Below are 20,147 nucleotides of genomic sequence, written 5' to 3' on the forward strand. Positions count from 1 at the left end.
TTCTAAAAAGTGAACGAAACATGTTTTTTTTTTTAAATACATGATACATGCTCTAAAACTCATCAATTAGTTATTCGTGTTTTGTAGATTATGGTTGAATAAAAATAAAAAATCAATCTTTTCTTTTTAATGAACTTTATTTATATTGAAATGTTTGTTAAACGTGTAAGAAAATGCTTGTTAGGGTTAGTAAAATATAATAGTATAAATTATATTAATCTTAATATGTACATAACCATTTTGATTTCAATTACATTATAATGGGATAAAATTAAAAGACAATTTCAATTTTGATACTTATGTTACTAGAGCACATGACAAATAGGTTTATTAATGTAAGATTCAAACTATCATGAAATGGATTTTATTTAATCATAAAGAAGATTTCAAAAATTTCTTATATTTTCAATAACATGTATACTACATAATTAAAACATATCAATTAAACTTTAATTTATTTAAATTTTACCATCTTAGAGCAATAAAAATCACTCAAATTATAAATTAATATTTAATTAAACAAAACTAATACAAATTTTTTTTTATGAACTCAATACCTCTTAATACAGGCTATAAGGATATCTAAAAGATATATTTATGATATGAAATGGAAATCATTTTCAAATATATTTATTTAACTATATAGAAGCTCTCAATTTCTTTCTAGATTCATATAATTAAATAAGAGCTTAAAACCTTGTTTCCATTCTCTAAAAAAGAAAAAAAAAAAAAGAAAAAAAAAAAACCTCTTGTACTCCAACAAATCCAACGACCACCTAAAATCTACCATTTGAACGGTCAAGATGAAACAAAGGGCACCGCAACAGCACATAGAGTAACATACACTAGAAACATGGTGGGGTCATTGACTTGAGAAGATGTAAGGGGAAAAAAATAGCAAAGAAAACAGACGGTATTCACCCACTAGAGTTTAGCCTTAAAAAAAACAAAAACATTTTCTTCTTCTGTTGTTGTCGGCTGATACAGAGATAATACAATTGGAGGGAATGGATTTTGAGCGGTCAAGTCTCTCTCCTTCTCCCTCTCTCTCAACAATTTGTTGATGGATGTATAAACACATGCTGTTGCTCCTGCTGCTGCTCGTATTTAGCTTCAAGAACAGGAGTGCGCTCGTTAAGTGAATCTTCCTCTTTCTCCTCTGTGTGCGTAGCTTAACCCACCACTCAAAACAGAGACAGAAATAAATAAATAAACAAAAAAAAAAACTGATATATATATAGTTATTTATTTTTGTTGATGATCCATGTCAAAGATGAAGCATCTACTCAGAAAGCTCCACATCGGTGACCATCCCAACCGATTAGGTGGTGAGACCCGACCCGTTTCGAGTTCAAGTACCAGTGCCAGTACGACTCCGAGTCCGTCAGATGGAAGAATCGAGGCCGTTGAGTCCGCGGCAGTGGATCGGACGGATGTGGAAGCGATTAGTGGTACTGATAGTACTGGAATTGATTTTAACTTACTAGAGGAGGAATTCCAAATGCAATTGGCCTTGGCGATTAGTGCTTCGGATCCGGATTCGATTCAGGATGCGGAATCTGCTCAGATCGATGCTGCTAAGCGGATTAGTCTCCGGAGCAGTCCCGTGGTCCCGGTTAATGATGCTGATTCTCTTGCCGAATCTCTCTCACTCAGATATTGGGTACGTTGTTGACTATTTGGTTAGTTTTTTGACTTCTGGATCTTATTTTTGGTTATTTCGCTGGATTTTGTCTTTGCATTTCCTGTTTTTTATCAGTTCTGTCGATTTTAATTTTCTTGGTTTAGGGTTTTGATTGATGCATAGCGTTGCGGTTTTGATAGCTGGTTTAGGGTTCTGCATTTTCATGCACGAATCAGTTTAGTAATTATAGAATTTGTTTGTTTTTTGTTTGAGGTACTTATTTTATGGACTGATATTAATGTGCTAAATGTAGAGCTGTTTTATTATTATTATATTTTTTGTGGATGATTAATCTCATTTCTACAGATAACTTGCGTTGAATAACAAGTTTGATTTGTTAATTGCTGCCTGTTTTCCTTAATTGGTGAGAAAGGGAATTTTCCAAAGAAAAATGTTTAACAAGAACTTCGTGTTTGCTAAAGAGGGCAAGGAATGGAAAGAAATTAAATTCAAGTGAGTCAGTCATGGAAATCAATTGAATTCCTAGTTTCATGCTACCTGTTGTTGGGTTCTTGTGGATTGTGATTAAAGTGACTGGTCTTGATTTAGTTGATTCGTTGTTTATTTAACTCTGAGGGCTCTGTTTATACAAAGCAGAATAATTTTGGCTTGTGGTGTTTATGGAAGGAAAATAGTAATGAAGCATTAGAGTGAATAAAGCCTGAATTTCCCAAATGTTTGTGTTGTTTGCTCGGGGCTCTGAGATTTGCATTGTGAATTTTACGGAATGGAAGTGCTTGATAATAATTTGGCAGAACGAAAATGAACCTGTTAGATGTCTGTAGGCAAGTTTATGCAATCTCCTTAGACCTTTCTTGCAATGGCTACTAAACAATTGCAAGCTATCTGCTTTAGTTTTTTCCCTAGCTAAGAGTGCCAAGCAAAGGCTCATTTATTTCTAAAATCAATGTAAACATAGTGAGATGATCTTCCAATACAAGTCCCGGCGTACCTTTTTCTAGTGATTTTCTGCACTTCTTTATTATAGTTGTTTGTGAACTAAGCTTTTCTAGGTTGGCTTTATGCATACATGCATATAGGTTCTATGCATCATAGAAAAAAAATTATCCATCCTAGAAAAAATAAAGGTGAAGGCCAGTTGATTAAATTTTTATTTCCTGCGAACTACGGTGTTGAATAATCTATTGCTTGAATTTCATTGTCATCCCTTGCTTACCATTTCCTAGTGCAAGTAGGGAAAAAGAAGCATAAAGCACATTTTTTTCTTTACCTATGTATGTCACATGCAACATTGATGTTATATATCTAAAACATTCTACTGATTTTTCCCGTATCTTTCATGCAGAGCTATAGTGTTGTAAATTATAATGAAAAAGTGATGGATGGCTTTTATGATGTTTGCGGCGTTACCTCAAACTCGGTCATTCAAGGGAATATGCCATTTTTAGTGGATCTTCAAGCAATATCAGTTTCTGATGATGTTGATTATGAAGTGATCATGGTAAACCGCTTTGTTGATGCTGAACTGCGAGAGCTTGAGAAAAGAGCTTATATCATTTCCATGGAAAGCAGATTCTCTGATGGCTTAGTTTCAAGTGGCTTGATCCAGAAAATTGCTGATGTTGTTGTTGATAGAATGGGTGGTCCTGTAAGTGATGCTGATGAGATGTCAAGCAGGTGGAAGAGGCGCAGTAAAGAGCTACAGAATGCTCTGAACTCTATCATCCTACCCCTTGGTTGTCTTGATGTTGGACTTTCTCGCCACAGGGCCCTGCTCTTTAAGGTTTTGAGATGTTTTAACTTCTGTTAAAAAGTTGATAAATGAGCATACTGATTTTTTTTACTTAACAATTGGGCATCCTGTGTGTTTGAAGTTTTAATATTTGTGATTTTGCTATTCATAGAATATCTGCATCATCATTTGATCTGTTGATAGTGTTTTGGGTCCTTTAGAACAAATTGGACTCAAATTAACTATTTCATTCCTGGTGATAGGTGATAGCTGATAGGATTAATCTCCCGTGTATGCTGGTTAAAGGAAGCTACTATACTGGCACTGACGATGGAGCTGTAAATTTGATTAAGATTGATGATGGAAGGTGATTTTTTTTTCTTGGCTTTTGTTTTTCTGCCCATTTAATTTGGTGTCATGCCTTTTCAAGTGGTGCTGCAAAATGATTTCTATTGGTAATCATTACACGTGCTGGTGATGCTTGTTAATATTTTATTTTAGCATCTGGATTCTGGTTAATAACTCTCCAAGCTTTCTGTGCTGCCAGATAACCATGTATAAAGTAAAATCTCAAAAAATGCTGGATATTACTTTTGCAAGAAATGTTGAATACGAATAATCATCCTTGTTGCAGATGTCATTTTCTACATTGCATATACTTTCTTTTTAAAGGCCCACTTTCCTTCAATTATAAATTTTTTGATTACCTATTTTGCATGAGAATGCTTATTAAAAAAGGCAGAGGTTCAATGCATGTTGTTTTGGAACTTCCTCTCGACTGTTTTATATGTTTTAGCTGTCTAATCAAATTAACACTTATAGGTTTAAATGTTAAATGGGAAATTTTTGTAATTTTTTTTTTTTTGATGAACTGGTGCAGTGAATACATTATTGATCTGATGGGTGCTCCTGGCACACTAATTCCTCCTGAGGTGCCCAGCAGCCATCTCCCAACTGCTGGATTTGACATAAGTGGTTTCTCCAGTCTTACAGAAACCCCTGAAGATTCAACTCCGTTGATGGATCAAGGATATGGGATTCTTGCATTTTCACCTAACCTGGATGTGATTCCCCAAGCTGGCACCTCAACATCAGGGCAAGGATTATTTGTCAGCATCAAAACAAATGAGGATGGTGTGAACTTGGTTGAGAAAAATCAAATTGAAAGATTTGAACATGATTTTGGGAAGCTTAGTTTACCAGGCACTGAAAAACCTTCATCTGCACAAAAAAATAGAGTTAAAAATGTTTCCAAGTATGTCATCAGTGCAGCAAAGAATCCTGATTTTGCACAAAAATTACATGATGTGTTGTTAGAGAGTGGGGCATCACCTCCTCCTAATTTGTTTTCAGACATGAACCTGGGTGAACCAAAGCTGCTTGAAAAGGTTCATCCAGAAAACGGGGTCAATCTTGACGATCGGCTTCGCCGTTGTTTAGATGAAATGTTGACAGGGCATGAACAGTCGCTTGCATCTTTAACTAGGGATGATACTTTAAAAAATGTTAGGTGTGATTATGAACAAGAACAATTTGCTGAGGGCTCAGCGGATGAACTAAGAAGATTGATGAATGTCTTTAATTCTGATCCATCTCTCCCTTCTAATGTTATAAGTGAAGGATTTGTGCTTGTTGATAACAGAACAAACGAAAAATTGCAAATAGATACCACTGTTGTGGACATGGTGTCTATTAATGCACCTCAAATGGCTGGAAGTTCTATGCATGAGAATCCACTTCATGCATTTTCCTTGCTCTCTGCATTGGAGCCTTGCCAATTACAACCTGAACATGCCTTGGTCAGTAGTGACAACCAGTGCTTTCAGGAGAACATGGGAAGGATTTTAAGCATGGATGCAGGCAAAGAATCTGCTTTGAAATTGATTGAAACAGCAAACAGTGGTCTGCATATTTCTTGCTGTGGTCACAGTGAGAGAATTAACCCTATGCTGGGGGAGGTAGCAGAATGGGAAATTCCATGGGAGGATCTTGAGATTGGTGAGCGTATAGGCATCGGTAAGAATTCCTTCTTTAATTTGATTTTATACAAGGAAGAAGAACCTGTTGGCAATTTTAGACTAGAGAATCATGCCTGAATTAAGGGGATCAGTGCCCCCCCCCTCCTAGTATGTCTCTATTAAAGTTTCCCATTAATGCATGCTAGTCATACTACTGTGATATACACAAAGGATATATTTGCACATGTAGTCCTATAGTTTAGTTGGTCAGTAATGACGGGCATGAGAATTGGCTGGTTATTAACTTTTATGATTTTGTATGTCAAAAAAGGATCATTTGGACAAGGTATTCTTACAATAAAAAATGATCATTTGGATAAGGTATTCGTACAAGAGTTGGAATCAATTGAAATATTACAAAGACATAACACCCTGTGATCCAGTGATATACAGTTGCTTACCAACAACAAAAAACCCTCAATCCCAAACTAGTTGGGGTTGGCTATATGGATCCTTTTGCACCATTCTGCATGATCATTGGATCCAGAATTGCTCTCCTGCATAAACAGCTTGTGAGGTTCAATCATGCACATCTGTTATTTGGTTACATCTTAGAAATGGATTAAAAGAAAAGAAAAGAAATATGCATTGATGAGATTTAGAAATGGTTATTGAACTAGTCTCATAGGCATGGATGGCACTTCATTCCACTTATCTTTATCTCTCAAATTCTAAGTTTATGAGTGAAAGTTGAATCTCTTACCATTGAACATATGGAAGCATTATCTAAATGCCATGTATTTGTAAAAATAAGGAAGCTGATCGATGACGCCACTTTCACTTTTATTAAAATTATCAATCTAATTGAGTTTAACCTTTGGAGGAATCGTGCTGCGGCCACCGCTGCTTTGCAATTGCAATTATATATGATAGGAGGCTGGCTACCAGCCCAAACAAACCTGGAAAAAGGTCAAGTGATGCTGGTAAAGACAGCCAGCCTGCTTCTCTGGACTTAGTTTTGAATATGAGACCAAATTTCTATTGAACATCCTACCTTGCCCTATTAAGCTTTGTAGTTTGCTATGCCTTTGAATTGTCTTGAATTCGGGTTGAGAAGACTTTGAAATCTAGTGGTCAACATAGTAATACTTTTGAGGGTTTGATCCATTGATTTTATTAAGTAGGATATGATCTCAGTTATAGATGTGCTTAGTTGTAGAATTGATGCATCTCTGAAGTATGAAATGTTTAAGTTATGATTGTTTAATAGTAATCTCATGATGCCCTGTTGTGCAGGTTCATACGGCGAGGTCTACCATGGGGATTGGAATGGCACTGTAAGTTCACCTTTGACATAATATGGGTATTTTGATGTTAACTTGCCATGAGATACTTCATAGGCTGACACATTGAATTGGATCCTTTCAACAAAATACTGACATTTGGTTATGGTTTACAATTCAATACTTATGCTACTACCGTTTGGCTACAACAATGATGATATCTGTGGAAATTGTCGAAAAATGGTTTCACTATTCATGTGGGAAGATTGGTTGGTTTCAAAATTGTCCCCTCCAGTAGTTTGTGTCACTCTCATGATGGTGGTCTGTGTTTGTTGAAACTGCATCTGTGGCTTACAGAATCACCAATCTATTCATTGACTCCAGCATAGGACTTACTTCCAGAAACTTAGTATTGTGACCTTACTGGTTCATCTGTTTTTGACCCCCCTTGATATCATTTTATTGATTACAGGAAGTTGCTGTGAAGAAATTTTTGGACCAGGATTTATCTGGTGATGCATTGGTTCAGTTCAAATGCGAAGTAAGCACTGGTTCTAGCTTCCTACATCATATATTAACTTTCATGCCCCAGCTATTCTAATAAAATTGGTTTCTTTATGACATTCAAATAAGTTCTGCTCGCTGTTTAATGCAGGCTGAAATCATGCTAAGATTAAGACATCCTAACGTTGTTCTGTTCATGGGAGCAGTTACTCGCCCCCCACACTTATCAATACTGACGGAGTTCTTGCCCAGGTTAAAATTGCTTCCCCTAGAACAAAAAAAAACCTGCTACTTTTTCTTGTTTCGAAGATTATTAAATTAAACCCCATACATCGAAGGCCTTAGTACTTCACTCTGGTATAATTTTGAACTGAATAACCTATATGATAAAAATTTCAACCTGTTTACTTTTCTATCCCAAATTTTTTTTAGAAGCATGATTCTCAAGCTTGTGTTCCCTCACCAGTTGTAGTTAAAATTGTGAATTTCACCTCAATTTTGCTTGGGATGCATGCATCTTTTGGCATCTCACTGATATTTTATTTAATCTGTGATAACAATCAAATCACTAGCATTGCCCAACCATTGCAATGCGTTTACCACCATGCAAGCCATATCAAAAGCATACATGTTCCATGGTTTATGCAAAATAGAGCATGCTTTCAGCTTTTCTTTAAAGCAATGTTATATTAAAGGGTTCTGTCAAGGAGCTTTCGGAGTTCATTATTATCCTAGTCACTGCCACCTACATTTTTAAATAAAATAGTTAATACTGAGTCGATTGTAAATTTATTTTTTCTCATACTCCTCTTGTTCCTCCTTATTGGTGTACAGGGGGAGTTTGTATAGGTTACTGCATCGTCCCCATTCTCAAGTTGATGAAAAGAGGCGAATGCGAATGGCTATTGATGTGGTATGAGTCAAATAATCTATTCTTCTTGTTGGTCCGATTATTTTCCAAAGTAAAGCTGGTTTCTTCTTTTTATAGGCCAAGGGAATGAATTACTTGCATACAAGCCATCCTACCATCGTGCATCGAGATTTAAAGTCTCCTAATCTCCTCGTTGATAAAAACTGGAATGTTAAGGTCTGGCTCTCAATTTCTTCTTTGGTTATGCACATGTTTATTTGGAAATTCAATGGACTGCTTTATCTTTTGCAGCTTTTTGGAAAGAAACCATGCATGTATTTCCAACATCTTATTAAATTTCTATCCACAGGTCTGTGATTTTGGATTGTCTCGTATCAAGCACCACACTTTTCTGTCTTCAAAGTCTACTGCTGGAACGGTTCGACTTCTTTGAAACATATAGCATGATAAATTCTTGTGATTTCATTTGCTGATTGTTTCCAACCAAATAATAAGCAAGAAGTTTGCCTTTTCAATGCAGCCTGAATGGATGGCACCTGAAGTTCTGAGAAATGAGCCAGCAAATGAGAAGTAAGGATACCAACCTGTATAAACATGCCAGCATGCTCCATTGCCAGAAGTTGCATAACAGGAAAATTCTCTAGCGCTAAAACTGTTGGCTTGCGTGCTTGCAGATGTGATATATACAGCTTTGGTGTGATACTATGGGAGTTGGCTACATGTCAAATCCCTTGGAAAGGCTTAAACCCAATGCAGGTTGTGGGAGCTGTTGGATTCCAAAATCGACATCTTGAAATTCCAGAGGACATTGATCCAGCCATCGCCCAGATAATACGTGATTGTTGGCAATTGTGAGTTACAGACCAGGTCAATATTTTCATTTGAAATAACGTGTACTGTGATGATGAATCCTTTGTTGTTTTTGCAGGGAGCCAAATTTACGACCAACTTTCGCAGAGCTTATATCCCGTCTTCTTCATCATGTTCAACATCTACTTGTTGAAACAACAAATTATAGAAACCAAACAGCAGACTGACTGGAACAATGCTTCCTCAATGATAGTTTGAGCTGTGTTTTGGCTCGAAGAGCTGGAGTAGCAGCAAGTTTTTTCATTTGATTTAAAGTAGATAATACCGGACTGGGAAGTGTTGGTTCATTCAAAGCGGGGACTCAGCACAGGCCCTTTCATTGATCACACAGTGGAGATCCTCCCAAGCTAAAAACAAAAACTGCAATATAAGTGCAGTGGAGGATTCCATGGAAAGTTTAAATAGGCAATGTTGTTAGTCTTGTAAGAAATGAAAAAAAGAACAAAAAAAATTAACCATTCAACTAATCTGTGGTACCGTGGAGTTCTTGTTTGGGTAAGCAATCCCAACTCTGGAATTGTAAACATGTGATCCCAACATATCATTGTGGACCTGTGGAATTGTAAAGGAAAAGAGAAAAAAAAAAAAAAAAATGTTCTGGGCATGTATATTTTTCAGAAGTGATGTTCTGGGCTCGACTAATCAAGTTACTTAGATTTAAGTTACTATATTTCATCAAATAATGCAGTGATCATCTGCAGGTTTTAATGTGGAGCTATAACCTTGGTAACAGGTATTTATGGCTTGCTGATCAATCTTTGCCTAGGATGAAATTGGTTCTGCATGTTTCCCGGTTCCATTAGCAACATTGAAGCTCTTTCCTTTTCTTCTCGGACAAAATAGAATATACGGCTGTTGGGACTGCGATTGAGCAGTATTTCTTGAAATGGTTTGGTTTTTTTTTTTAAATTAATTTTTTAAATGTTTTTTATATTATTTTGATGTGTTGATATGAAGATAGTTTTTAAAAAATAAAAAATATATTATTTTAATTTATTTCTGAACAAATAAAACTATGAGATTACATTGCCTGTTCTTTTAGTTATTTTGTAGCAAATTATTAATGCCTAGTTATTTCTTTTATTATTATAATACATGAGTTAGTAGCAATTTCTTATGAGAAAAATCAGTAAGATTATGGATAAATTGAATAATTAGCGTAGTAAATTAAAAAAAATTAATGAATTGACATGGGTTAAAAAAATTTTGGTGAAATAACAGAGTTTGAATTATCACGCTTAACAATAATGATAATGATATTTAGTAGTGTTTCTAAAGCAAGATTTGATCAAATTATGTCAATGTTTGCTCAATTCATTTTAAAAATAATAAGAAAAATCTCAACATTTCTAAAACTAAGAGATCTCGGCAAGATTTTTGATATCTAAATATTCAATGGACAGTGTAGCAACTAGGGGTGTTCACGGTTCGGTTCGGTTCGGTTTAGACTTAAAAAACCAACCGAACCGAGTTACATTAATTTTGTAAAATATTAACCGAACCGATTCAAACCGGGTTAAATCCGGTTTTTTTGGTAAAAAACCAGGAAACCTAATCCATCATCCAGATTTTTCATATGGCAAGGAGTTTGCATGAAGGCACAGAAATTCAAGACAGAAACTTTCTTGATGGAGCTAGATGAAGAAAAATTATCTTTAATATCCAAAATAATTCCTCCATGATTTTCCATTGCCATTAGTCCCATCGATCTCAACCATTGACAACTAAGAATGAAAAGGAAGGAAAGATAAAAACAAGAAAAAGATACAAGAAGTGACAAAGATCATTGGATATCAATTTTTGTATGTGAAGTTGAAAAATATAACCTTTGCATTGAAAGCTCATTCAACAAACCCACTGGAAATGAAGATTGGGAAACGGGAAAGGAAGAATAAAAATTAATTAGAGGGGAGAGGAAGACTAGAAATTAATCGGGAAATGAAGTTTAGAAATTAATTGAGAGGGGGGGGCGGCTGCTTTTGTGAGAGACAGGAAGGTTACATAATTATGGGTTAGGTTACAATTTAACTATTTATACCTCAGATATGGGTAACTTTTGGTTTTTAATGGGTCCGGTTCGGTTTGTTCCGTTTTTGCAAAACCGAAACCGAACCGGACCTGTTAAAAATTATGGTTTTGACAATCGGTTTAATCGGTTTTTCATTTCGGTTCGGTTTTTTCGGTTAATCGGTTTTCATATTTTGGTCCGGTACGACCAGACTTCCTCTTGAACCTAGATTTTTCACATTAAGTTATTTTATGTAATCTCTTTCAAGGTATTTATTTTTATAATTATTCATTATTATTCAATTTTTTGACTCTAAGTTGGATAATTATGTAAGTTTTAACTCATAAAATATATTTAGAAAAAAAAATTATAAAATTATTATTTTTATGTAAAATGGTTAATCAATTAATACGACTGAATTTAACTATTGGATCAATTAGGGTAAAAAGTTAAAATTTAACTATGTTGCGTTTTCAAAGTATATCCATTTACTAAATATTACTATTCTAAAATGCTTTCGTGTCATGTTTATAAATGTAAATATTAGCATTAGTAACTGGGGAGGCTCAAATTTTTTAATAAAAAAATAGAAGCATCGGCAACGTGTCAATTTATACCATAAGTTTTTTATAATGGCGAATCAGAAAATGCTACTCGTGTTGAACAATTTAGATTGAAAATTATAAGCACGCTAATCAAAGCCTTGAGCCCCTAAATTTAAACAAAATATCCAACCACGGCATGCAAGCAATTCTATAATTTTTTTTTATTTAATTGTACAATAATACAATTGTTTTCTAAAAAAATAGAAAAAAAGCTAGAACTTCATCCAAAATAAATATTAAACAGACTTCTATCTAATAAAATAATATCTCAAACATAATTTCATTCATTCAATTATAACTAAACTTTATAATGAAAAAATAATCATTAAGGGTTGTGGAAAAAACGTATGATAATATTAAAAAAAATTCATAACCTTATTTAAAAATAAATTAAAAGTTAAATGATATTTAATAGAATAAAACTTTAAAAAATAATTTTAGTTATTTTATTTAAATAAAATTTAATATTTTTTTTTAATAAAAAACCTTTTAAAATAGCTTAACATGATGTACCTGCTCTTGTCTAGCAGGAAGGGCAAGCCCACGTATCTTTTTTTTTTTTTTTGGCAAAGTCAGACACCTAACTTTTTTTAAAAAATTAATTAAACAATATGTTGTCTTTAATTATACTGTTGGTCGGTTGTTGAAAAGTAAGGCCTCTCATTTCTTAGATAAAAAACTCATTTTAATTATTTTTTTATTTTGAAAACATCTAAAAATATCATATAAATCTAAATAAATCCATTTATACCATTAAATTAGCTAAAAAATAATTCAAAAAATCAATTTGAATTTAAAAATCTTCCTAAATTCATATTTATTTTTTTAGACCAGATGAAGATTGAAGAACATCAAAATTGATCCTTGTCATAACTAGAATTGTGCCAATTAATGAATTTTTTTTTAATTTGATAATTTTTTATTCTCTCTTAAATCCAAAAACTAAAAAATAAAATGAATAAAATAAAATTTTAGATAACAAATAAATACTAAAAAGATTGTAAAGATACTCAGGAAAAGTAGATGGATAAAAAAAAACTTTGCATGCCACATTCTAAATAGGCACTTACTTTCCCCGCGTTTTTTCACTTCAATACTTTGTTTTTGAACATTGCTTCTCCTTAACAATTTAGAACTAATTTGTTATTATTTTTATTATAAAAAAAATAAAAAAAAAAATAATAATTTGGGAATTGGATTGAAAAAAATAGAGAGAAATATCACCTCTCTTATGATCAAATGTGAGAGAGTAAATAGTGAAAATAACAAATTTTAATTTTTTATGTAATTTCTCAAATCTCAAGTTTTTATTATTTTATTAGAATTTTTATTTCTTGTAATAAGGTTTTAATATCCTTGTACTTGATTGTGGTAAGAGAAAATAATATTTTTTTTATATAACTGTAAGCAGTTGACATCTTCATTAAAAAAATTGATGATACTAAATTCGATTATGTATTTGATGCAAAAAAGCAAATTTCATTGAATTTTCCATAAATTAAAAAGAGAGAGAGAGAGAGAGAGAGTCTAATTGCTATGTTAAGGACTATTATTATTCATGCAATTTTCTTATTAGTTTTTGATAAACACAGAGTTATTTGTATCATTTATATCGTAAATGAAATTAAATCTTATATAATAAATAAATTAAAAAAAAGGGGAACTGCTGCCATCAATGGCAAATAGTACAACTAGCAAAGGATAAACACGTAAAAATAAACAAATTACAATTATTTAAAAGAAAAGGCGAAAGAAAATAAAATAAAATGAAAATCTCCCACCAATTAATTTTGGATGGAGGATCAAGAGAGCAAAATAACAGAAATCCTCCATGGCAATTCCACTCCTCCACCTATCATCACCGTTCCTCCTCTCTTCTCCAACACAGAAAAGATTTATCTACCATCACCACCACAATTACAAAAACAAACTTCCAAAAATACCCTCGTCTTCCTTCAGAAATGGAAGCAGCAACACTCCTCGAGAAACAGAGTGCCCTGTTCCATACGATCAACAACCCATAAATGAATACCAAAATCTCTCCACTTCCTTCCCTTTCTCTTGGGCTTCAGGTGACATTGTTGAGTACTGCTCTCGTTTGTTCGTTACTGGCGCTTCTTTTGCTCTCCTTATCGCCCTACCTGTTGCTTGGTTTGGCACCGTGGGCCCAAAAACTGAGCCATTGAAGCCAGTTCTTGCAGCTTTATCAAGTGGGATTGTTGTTGTTAGTCTTGCTGTTGTCAGAATGTATCTGGGTTGGGCGTATGTTGGGAATCGACTGCTCAGTGCCACTGTTGAATGTAATTCCTCTCTTTCCTCTGTCTTCTCTTGTTTTACTCGGTTGCTTAGAAACCTTAAAAAAAACTTGAGGGATAGTCATAATTTTGAATTTTGAGTTAATGTTTTTGTTTTTCTATTTGGAGAGAGAAGGGTTGATGTCAAGTGAGTTAAGGTTGCTATTTTAGGCATAGCATGTTGTTGGTTTTGGTATATTTGATTGATGGGGTGGTTTTTAATCTCTATTTTTTTGCAGATGAAGAGACAGGGTGGTATGATGGTCAGGTACATGAATTTTTTTTTTGTTACAAATCATTATCAGAAAGACTTTATGGCATAGTATCATTATGGAGGGAATTTGAGAAATCTATTGAGATAAAGAAAAAGGATGCATAATAATAACTAATTAGCTAATAGCAGAGAAACAGTTATCTAATTAACTCTACAGTAATATTTTTCTTAGAAGAACAGTTGTGTAGGATTTGAGCCATCTTGTGCAACTTAAGAAATGCCAGAATAGTTTCACATTGGAGAGAAACAACTGTGGCATCGCCATTATTTACCAAAACCTTTGTTGAGAGATGAGCTTTTGTCATCAGATCAGAACATCACAAAGTTATCTCACCATAAAGTCGTGGTGATGCGGAGGTCTATGCCATGGTAGAAGGATGGGGCAATGAAGATTGAAGATTGTGATTATGAGTGGAATTGTTTGAGAGTTGGGTTGAGGCCATGGCAGTGTTTATGCTGCAAGGGTCGCAAGGTCTCATGTGATGAGCACTGGGTTAAGAAAGGCGAAGAACAAGAAAAGGATAGAGAAGAAATAAAAGGGAAACTGAAAAAAATAAAATAATATGCATATGCATGTAGAGAAAGCACAAGTGTGCGAGTGTGTGTGAGAGAGAGAGAGGAAAAGGACTTGGTGATTGCAAAAGAGAATGTAGCACACCCTGCATTGATTCTTTCTTTCGGGGTTGTAGTAATGGTTTTTGTGCTGAATTGATCTCATTTGCTCTTTTTCTAGTTTTTCACTTGAGTTTTGTATTTGTTGGATGAGATCTCATCTAGATAGTTCTTGCCTAATTCTTCTATCTCAGGCTTTTGGTTGGCTTTTAATTTGAATTTCCTGTATTTTTGGTGGGGTGCATTTTTTGAAGAATAGAGAAGGGAGTTGAAAAAAATAGAAATGAAAAGGGAGCTGTCCTTTTTCAATGTTTAACTAATGGTGAGTTTACAGGCGGATAATGAGAGAGAATATCTCTGAAAGTAAACTGTAAGATTTTATTTTATTATTTTTGTGGGGGGTGGGGGGAGAAAATTATGTTGCAATTGTAACTAGATGCAAACTATAGGAAGTGAAATCTCTTTTTCAAGTTCTGATTTAGTTGCAATATATACATTTGCAGCATTATTAGTAGAGATAAACATGCATGTTTGAAGCCTAACTAATTTGAATTTCCTCCACAGATATGGGTGAAGACAGCTGAAGTTCTGGCTCGAGATCGGCTTCTTGGTTCATTTTCAGTAAGTAAATTATTCCAAAAAGACTGTATTTTTTCGTTGTTCTTGATTGTGGAGAGCAGGACCAATGTCTGTTATGTATTGAGAAGCATAATGTTTTTAAATGGTTTTATGAGCCTTCTATTGAACTATTCATCTTGGCCACTCCCCAAAATAATGCAGCGAGGACTTTTTTTTAGGTTTAACTTGATGCTTGTCTGCACCGCAGGAGCATTCTGGCTGTTTCAATCTAACAGGATGTGCTGTTTTGAATATGAATTTGCCATGTCTAAAACCAAGGATAACATCTTTTAAGACCATCAATTAGGAGTACATGTTGAGCTGGTATTAAATATGTCAATGCATGATGTAAGTAGGTTAGCACCTATGCTATGCTGTATCTTTTATCATAACTATAATGCTACAAGGCAGTGTCATGATATTGGAGAGCTGCTGCCACTCAGTGTGATGCTGGTGATCGACTGTTATTCTTTTTTAAAAAGTCGCTAACTTTGTGACACTGAAACTCTCTTCATTGATACAATGTTTGATTTGTCTGGAAGTAGATGGTGGATCATACTTGTATCAAACTCAGGGAATTGTTGCATGACTAATCGGAATTGTTTATATATATATATATATATATATATATCTTTTCCTTCCAATAGGTCAAGCCTGTGCTAAGCAGATTGAAGTACACTCTGGTCACTCTAGCAGCATCATTATTTGTGTGCGTTGTTCTCTTCATCAATATTGAGGGAGGCCAAAAGGGTTCTTACACACCATTTGAAGAAGCTGGGGGTAGAGCTATTCCTGGAGTTTACAATGATGATTCAGCCAGATCTTTCGAGCCAGATGCATTCTGTGGTGAACCTGCTCCTCCTGAATCATGAGGCATTTTCTTTTTGATAATGGAATTATGAAGCATCAATTCAGCTGTCAACACTTGCATAGTCCTGTATAGATTCAGAAGCATATTCTACATCCCACTTTTATACAGTTTTTTTTTTACATGTTTCTCCATGTCTGCTATAATCACAGTAAAAGGTCATATATTTTTTCCCATTGAACCAAATGTTACTACGAGCAATTTATTTAGGTGCAGTGATACTACATTTTATTATCCCTTTAGCTGGAATATGCATGCTATCAGGATTTATAGAGATACCAGGCTGTCTTGAAGTGGAGCAGAGCAGGCCCTGTACTGGACAAGATCACCCCTCTTTCTGCACATGCAACACCAAGAAAAGCCATTCATATTTTTGGGGGAAATTTCTAGATTGGAAATGGATTGCTTGGGGTCACGTAGCTCTTTCAGTTTATGCTTAATAAATTCTCAGTTCTTGGGGGAGATCTACCTCTGATGAGTGTGCGGGTCATTTTGTGTGCTTTGTTGGCTATAGCTTACATATGCTTGAATAGATTTGATCATCTCTAGATGTTTGGATCATGAGTTTATTTTTTTATATAAATTACTCGTATCATCCTTGGATGTTCTTCTTGTTCCCACCATTCTATCCACTCGTACACAGCAAATTATTGGCTCTGCTACTACTTGTTAGAAAAATCTACATCCAAGGAGTGTGAATTTCTTTGTAGATACATGTACGCAAGGATTTAGACATTTAAATGGACATCATCTTCAATGTAAAAATTTAAAATCTTTGAGTTATGAATCGACTCTTTGTATACGAATTACCCCCCCTGGTCACATTTTTCAATAAAAAGAAAAATCTTCAATTCATGAAATTTTTAAATGAATGTTTTTGACGCAAACTACGAGTAGGTTTTTAAAAATATATTTTAAATTTTATAAAATTAAAATTTGAAACGTAATTATATGTAAAATAAATTTAATGAGAGAAACAAAATTTATTTAACTAAATAAATAGTTTTTTTATATAACTGGAGAAAAACAAAACTACAGCAATTCTATATACTAAATTATCATAAAACCCTTTACAACAGCTCTCTCGATTGATTTTCTCCTCCACCACCGAGTCCAATCCAATTACAGGGTAGTGATGTTCACCATATCATATCAATTTGATATTGATTTTAATCCATTAAGCAATGAATTAAAAAAGTAAACAGAATTATTAAAACTATCAAGAAAAACATCTAAATAACTATTTCTTAAAAAAATAAACACAAAATCTTTAAAAAATATTTTAAAAATAATTCAACCATAGAAATAAACGTTGAAGTCGAGACAAGGAGAGGGATGGTCACGTTACGGTGAAAGGAAAGATAATTAGGAGAAGCCATTCTAGAAACCTCCATGCCTAGACATCTCCATTATTTTTTTAAAGAAAAAGGGGGTAGCAGCCCGACCAACAACGGTGACAGCATCATGATTGCTGGAAGCCAGGACACCGCCTAAGCCACTCTTTACTCGATTATCATGTGAAACATTGACTATTGTCCGCACAGCTCGACGGCGGAGGTGACAAACAGGGCCAGATGGGAAAGGAAGCCAGCCGCCGAGGAGGAGGAGGAGGAGGAGGACGCATACGAGTCTATCACGTACCAACCTAGCTAGCTAGCTTGTGACTAAATCTTGATTCTCGCTCTGTCTAATCAGTTTGGTAAGCTTTCTTTTTGTGACAGTACATGGGATTTGGTGTTTTAAGGTCACCATCATCTTGTTTCTTGTTATAATTTTCTTTTCCTTGTTCTAGTATCTTAGTAGATTTATGTCCGCGCTTTGCTTTGCTGTGGATTATTTATTTTGTTTTTTATATAAAAAAATATCAAAAAAATAATAATTTATGAACTGAATCATTAAACCAAAGAATAACTTAAATAATATTAATAAAAAATATAACAACAATAAATTAATTTTGAAACTTCTTCTGTCAAGCATATTGATGAGAATTTCGCGATACAACAGATTGCTAAGGTTCTTGGAACTTCTTGTATCTATGCATGAACAGTCTCCCAATAGAAGAGGAAATTTATGGTCCATTAAAATTATTTTTTTTTAAAAAAAAATTATCAATGTACAGTTATTGGACGTAAAAATCTTCTCTTGTAAACTTTCGATTTACAAGAATAATAATAAAAAAATATATAATATTGACAGTGCATGAAAAATAATATTTGATATGACTAGCGCGGCTAATTTGACTAACATACTTCTAATTTTTTAATTATTTTTATTCGTATTGTTTTAATGATATGTGAACATTCTTGATGTAAAAAAAAAATAATATAAATATCAGATGATAAAACTAGAAAAAAAAAAACATTAGCTTTGAAAAGATGAATAAAAATCCCAAGAAAACTTATGTGAACCTTTTAGATCTTGGATAATGGTTTTAAATTTGCAATTCGTTAAATTCTGGATCTGAGTTAAATTAAAAAGTTTAATTTCTAATCAATTTAACATTAAATAGCTAGAGTAACCTAATAAAAAGCAACAATTAAAAAGAACCCAGGAAAACTCGGTCATTTTTAAAAATAAGTAGAAAATCCTAGAGAAAAAAATAAATACAAATAATTTTAAAAAATTTATTTCAAATAAAATAAATAACAACCAGAATAATGAGAATTAAATTCAAAAAAAACAAAAAAGGGTGATGAAATAAAAAAAAGAATTCTAACATTTTAAACTACTAGAAAAAATAATTTTAAATATTGAATGAAAGTATCAGAAAAATAAATAAATTTAAAGAATTATTGAAAAAAAATACAACAAAGAATGATAAACAACAAGCCTCAGGGAAAAATATATTATTTTAAGACCAACAAAAAATTCCACACAAAACAAGCTAAAGAAAAAAGGAATCCATTATTCAATTGAATAAATATTAAAAATAAATGAGTGAAAATATTAGCTTGAAAAAAGGAAAAAAAAACCTGGAAAAATATCCTAAACTTTGTCAAATCTTAAAAACTCGTAATCCGTGAAACTATGGATCCGGGTTCAATTAAGAAAGTTTATTATTAATCAATTTAAAAAACTTGTCAAAGCAAAAAACCAGCAATAAAAAAAATAAGGGTTAAATTTGATAGGAAAAAAAAGGGTGAAATTGTAAAACAAAATTAATTTTAAAAATAATTTCAAACAAAAAATAACAATAAAAAAAATAAACATCAAATTTGAAAAAAAAATAAAAAATTAAGAAGAATGAAATTAAAAAGACATACCAATTTTATAAATTACTTGGGATAGAAAAATATAACAAAAAAAAAGGACAAAATCTGAAGAATCAACAAATTAAAGGGTTAATCTTTAATATTTAAGGGGTGAATGCAAAAATCTAGGTGTAGAGAAAGAAGGAGAAAAAACAAATCACCGTCAGTGCCAAACCGCTATGAATATTAAAATATACACCATCTTATCATGACGGAGGTATCAAAAACTTTCAAACACCATCCTAAAAGATGGTGTTAGGTGGCCGGACGGCCCCTTACTTGTTGCCTGAACGATATAAAAGTTGTCTGTACATTAATAAGTTTTTTTTCTAAATTATATTTAATAAATATAATTTATAACAATGCCATAGAATGCTATTGGAATTTACAATAAAAATAATATAAATCAACAAAAAAAGATATTGGGTGAGAGTTTTGTTGGTTTTTTCTGTACGAGCATAAAAATTTCAGTATTCGTAAAATCCTTTTTAGCTGAAATCCTTCTCTCATTTTAGAAAAACATTAAATTATTTTTATTTTAGGATTAAATATATAATTTTACTGTAAAGAAAACTATCATAGCTTAGATGCAATTCTGTGAAATCACTACATTAAAAAATAGTAATACGAGTCCGAGTCACTTTTTTTCCCCTTCTGTGTTTTTTTTCTTCTTTTTTTTCCTGATCAAGTCATTGCATGTTCCAATTCTTCCTCTCCATGCAATTGTCATTAGGTGATTTACTGACTGATTCGG

The 20,147-nt window shown here is 33.2% G+C and overlaps 2 protein-coding genes across 2 annotated transcripts; both read left to right on the forward strand.

The window, feature by feature from the left end:
• The first annotated feature begins 919 nt into the window (after positions 1–919).
• Positions 920–9,483, forward strand: LOC118030796 (serine/threonine-protein kinase EDR1). The gene is made up of 13 exons (XM_035035061.2): positions 920–1,663; positions 2,991–3,428; positions 3,641–3,744; positions 4,258–5,393; positions 6,632–6,672; positions 7,091–7,159; positions 7,274–7,374; positions 7,957–8,035; positions 8,111–8,209; positions 8,343–8,411; positions 8,514–8,563; positions 8,668–8,844; positions 8,922–9,483. Exons 1-13 carry the CDS (start codon positions 1,265–1,267, stop codon positions 9,028–9,030), a joined length of 2,871 nt encoding a protein of 956 aa, XP_034890952.1. The 5' UTR covers positions 920–1,264; the 3' UTR covers positions 9,031–9,483.
• A 3,756-nt stretch (positions 9,484–13,239) lies between these two features.
• Positions 13,240–16,376, forward strand: LOC118030797 (uncharacterized protein ycf36). Its single transcript, XM_035035063.2, has 4 exons — positions 13,240–13,776; positions 14,010–14,038; positions 15,221–15,277; positions 15,922–16,376. The coding sequence occupies exons 1-4, from the start codon at positions 13,308–13,310 to the stop codon at positions 16,144–16,146; spliced, it is 780 nt and encodes a 259-aa protein (XP_034890954.1). The 5' UTR covers positions 13,240–13,307; the 3' UTR covers positions 16,147–16,376.
• The last annotated feature ends 3,771 nt before the right edge of the window (positions 16,377–20,147 follow it).

This window comes from Populus alba, chromosome 6 (assembly GCF_005239225.2).
Source record: "Populus alba chromosome 6, ASM523922v2, whole genome shotgun sequence".
Taxonomy (NCBI): Eukaryota; Viridiplantae; Streptophyta; class Magnoliopsida; order Malpighiales; family Salicaceae; genus Populus; species Populus alba.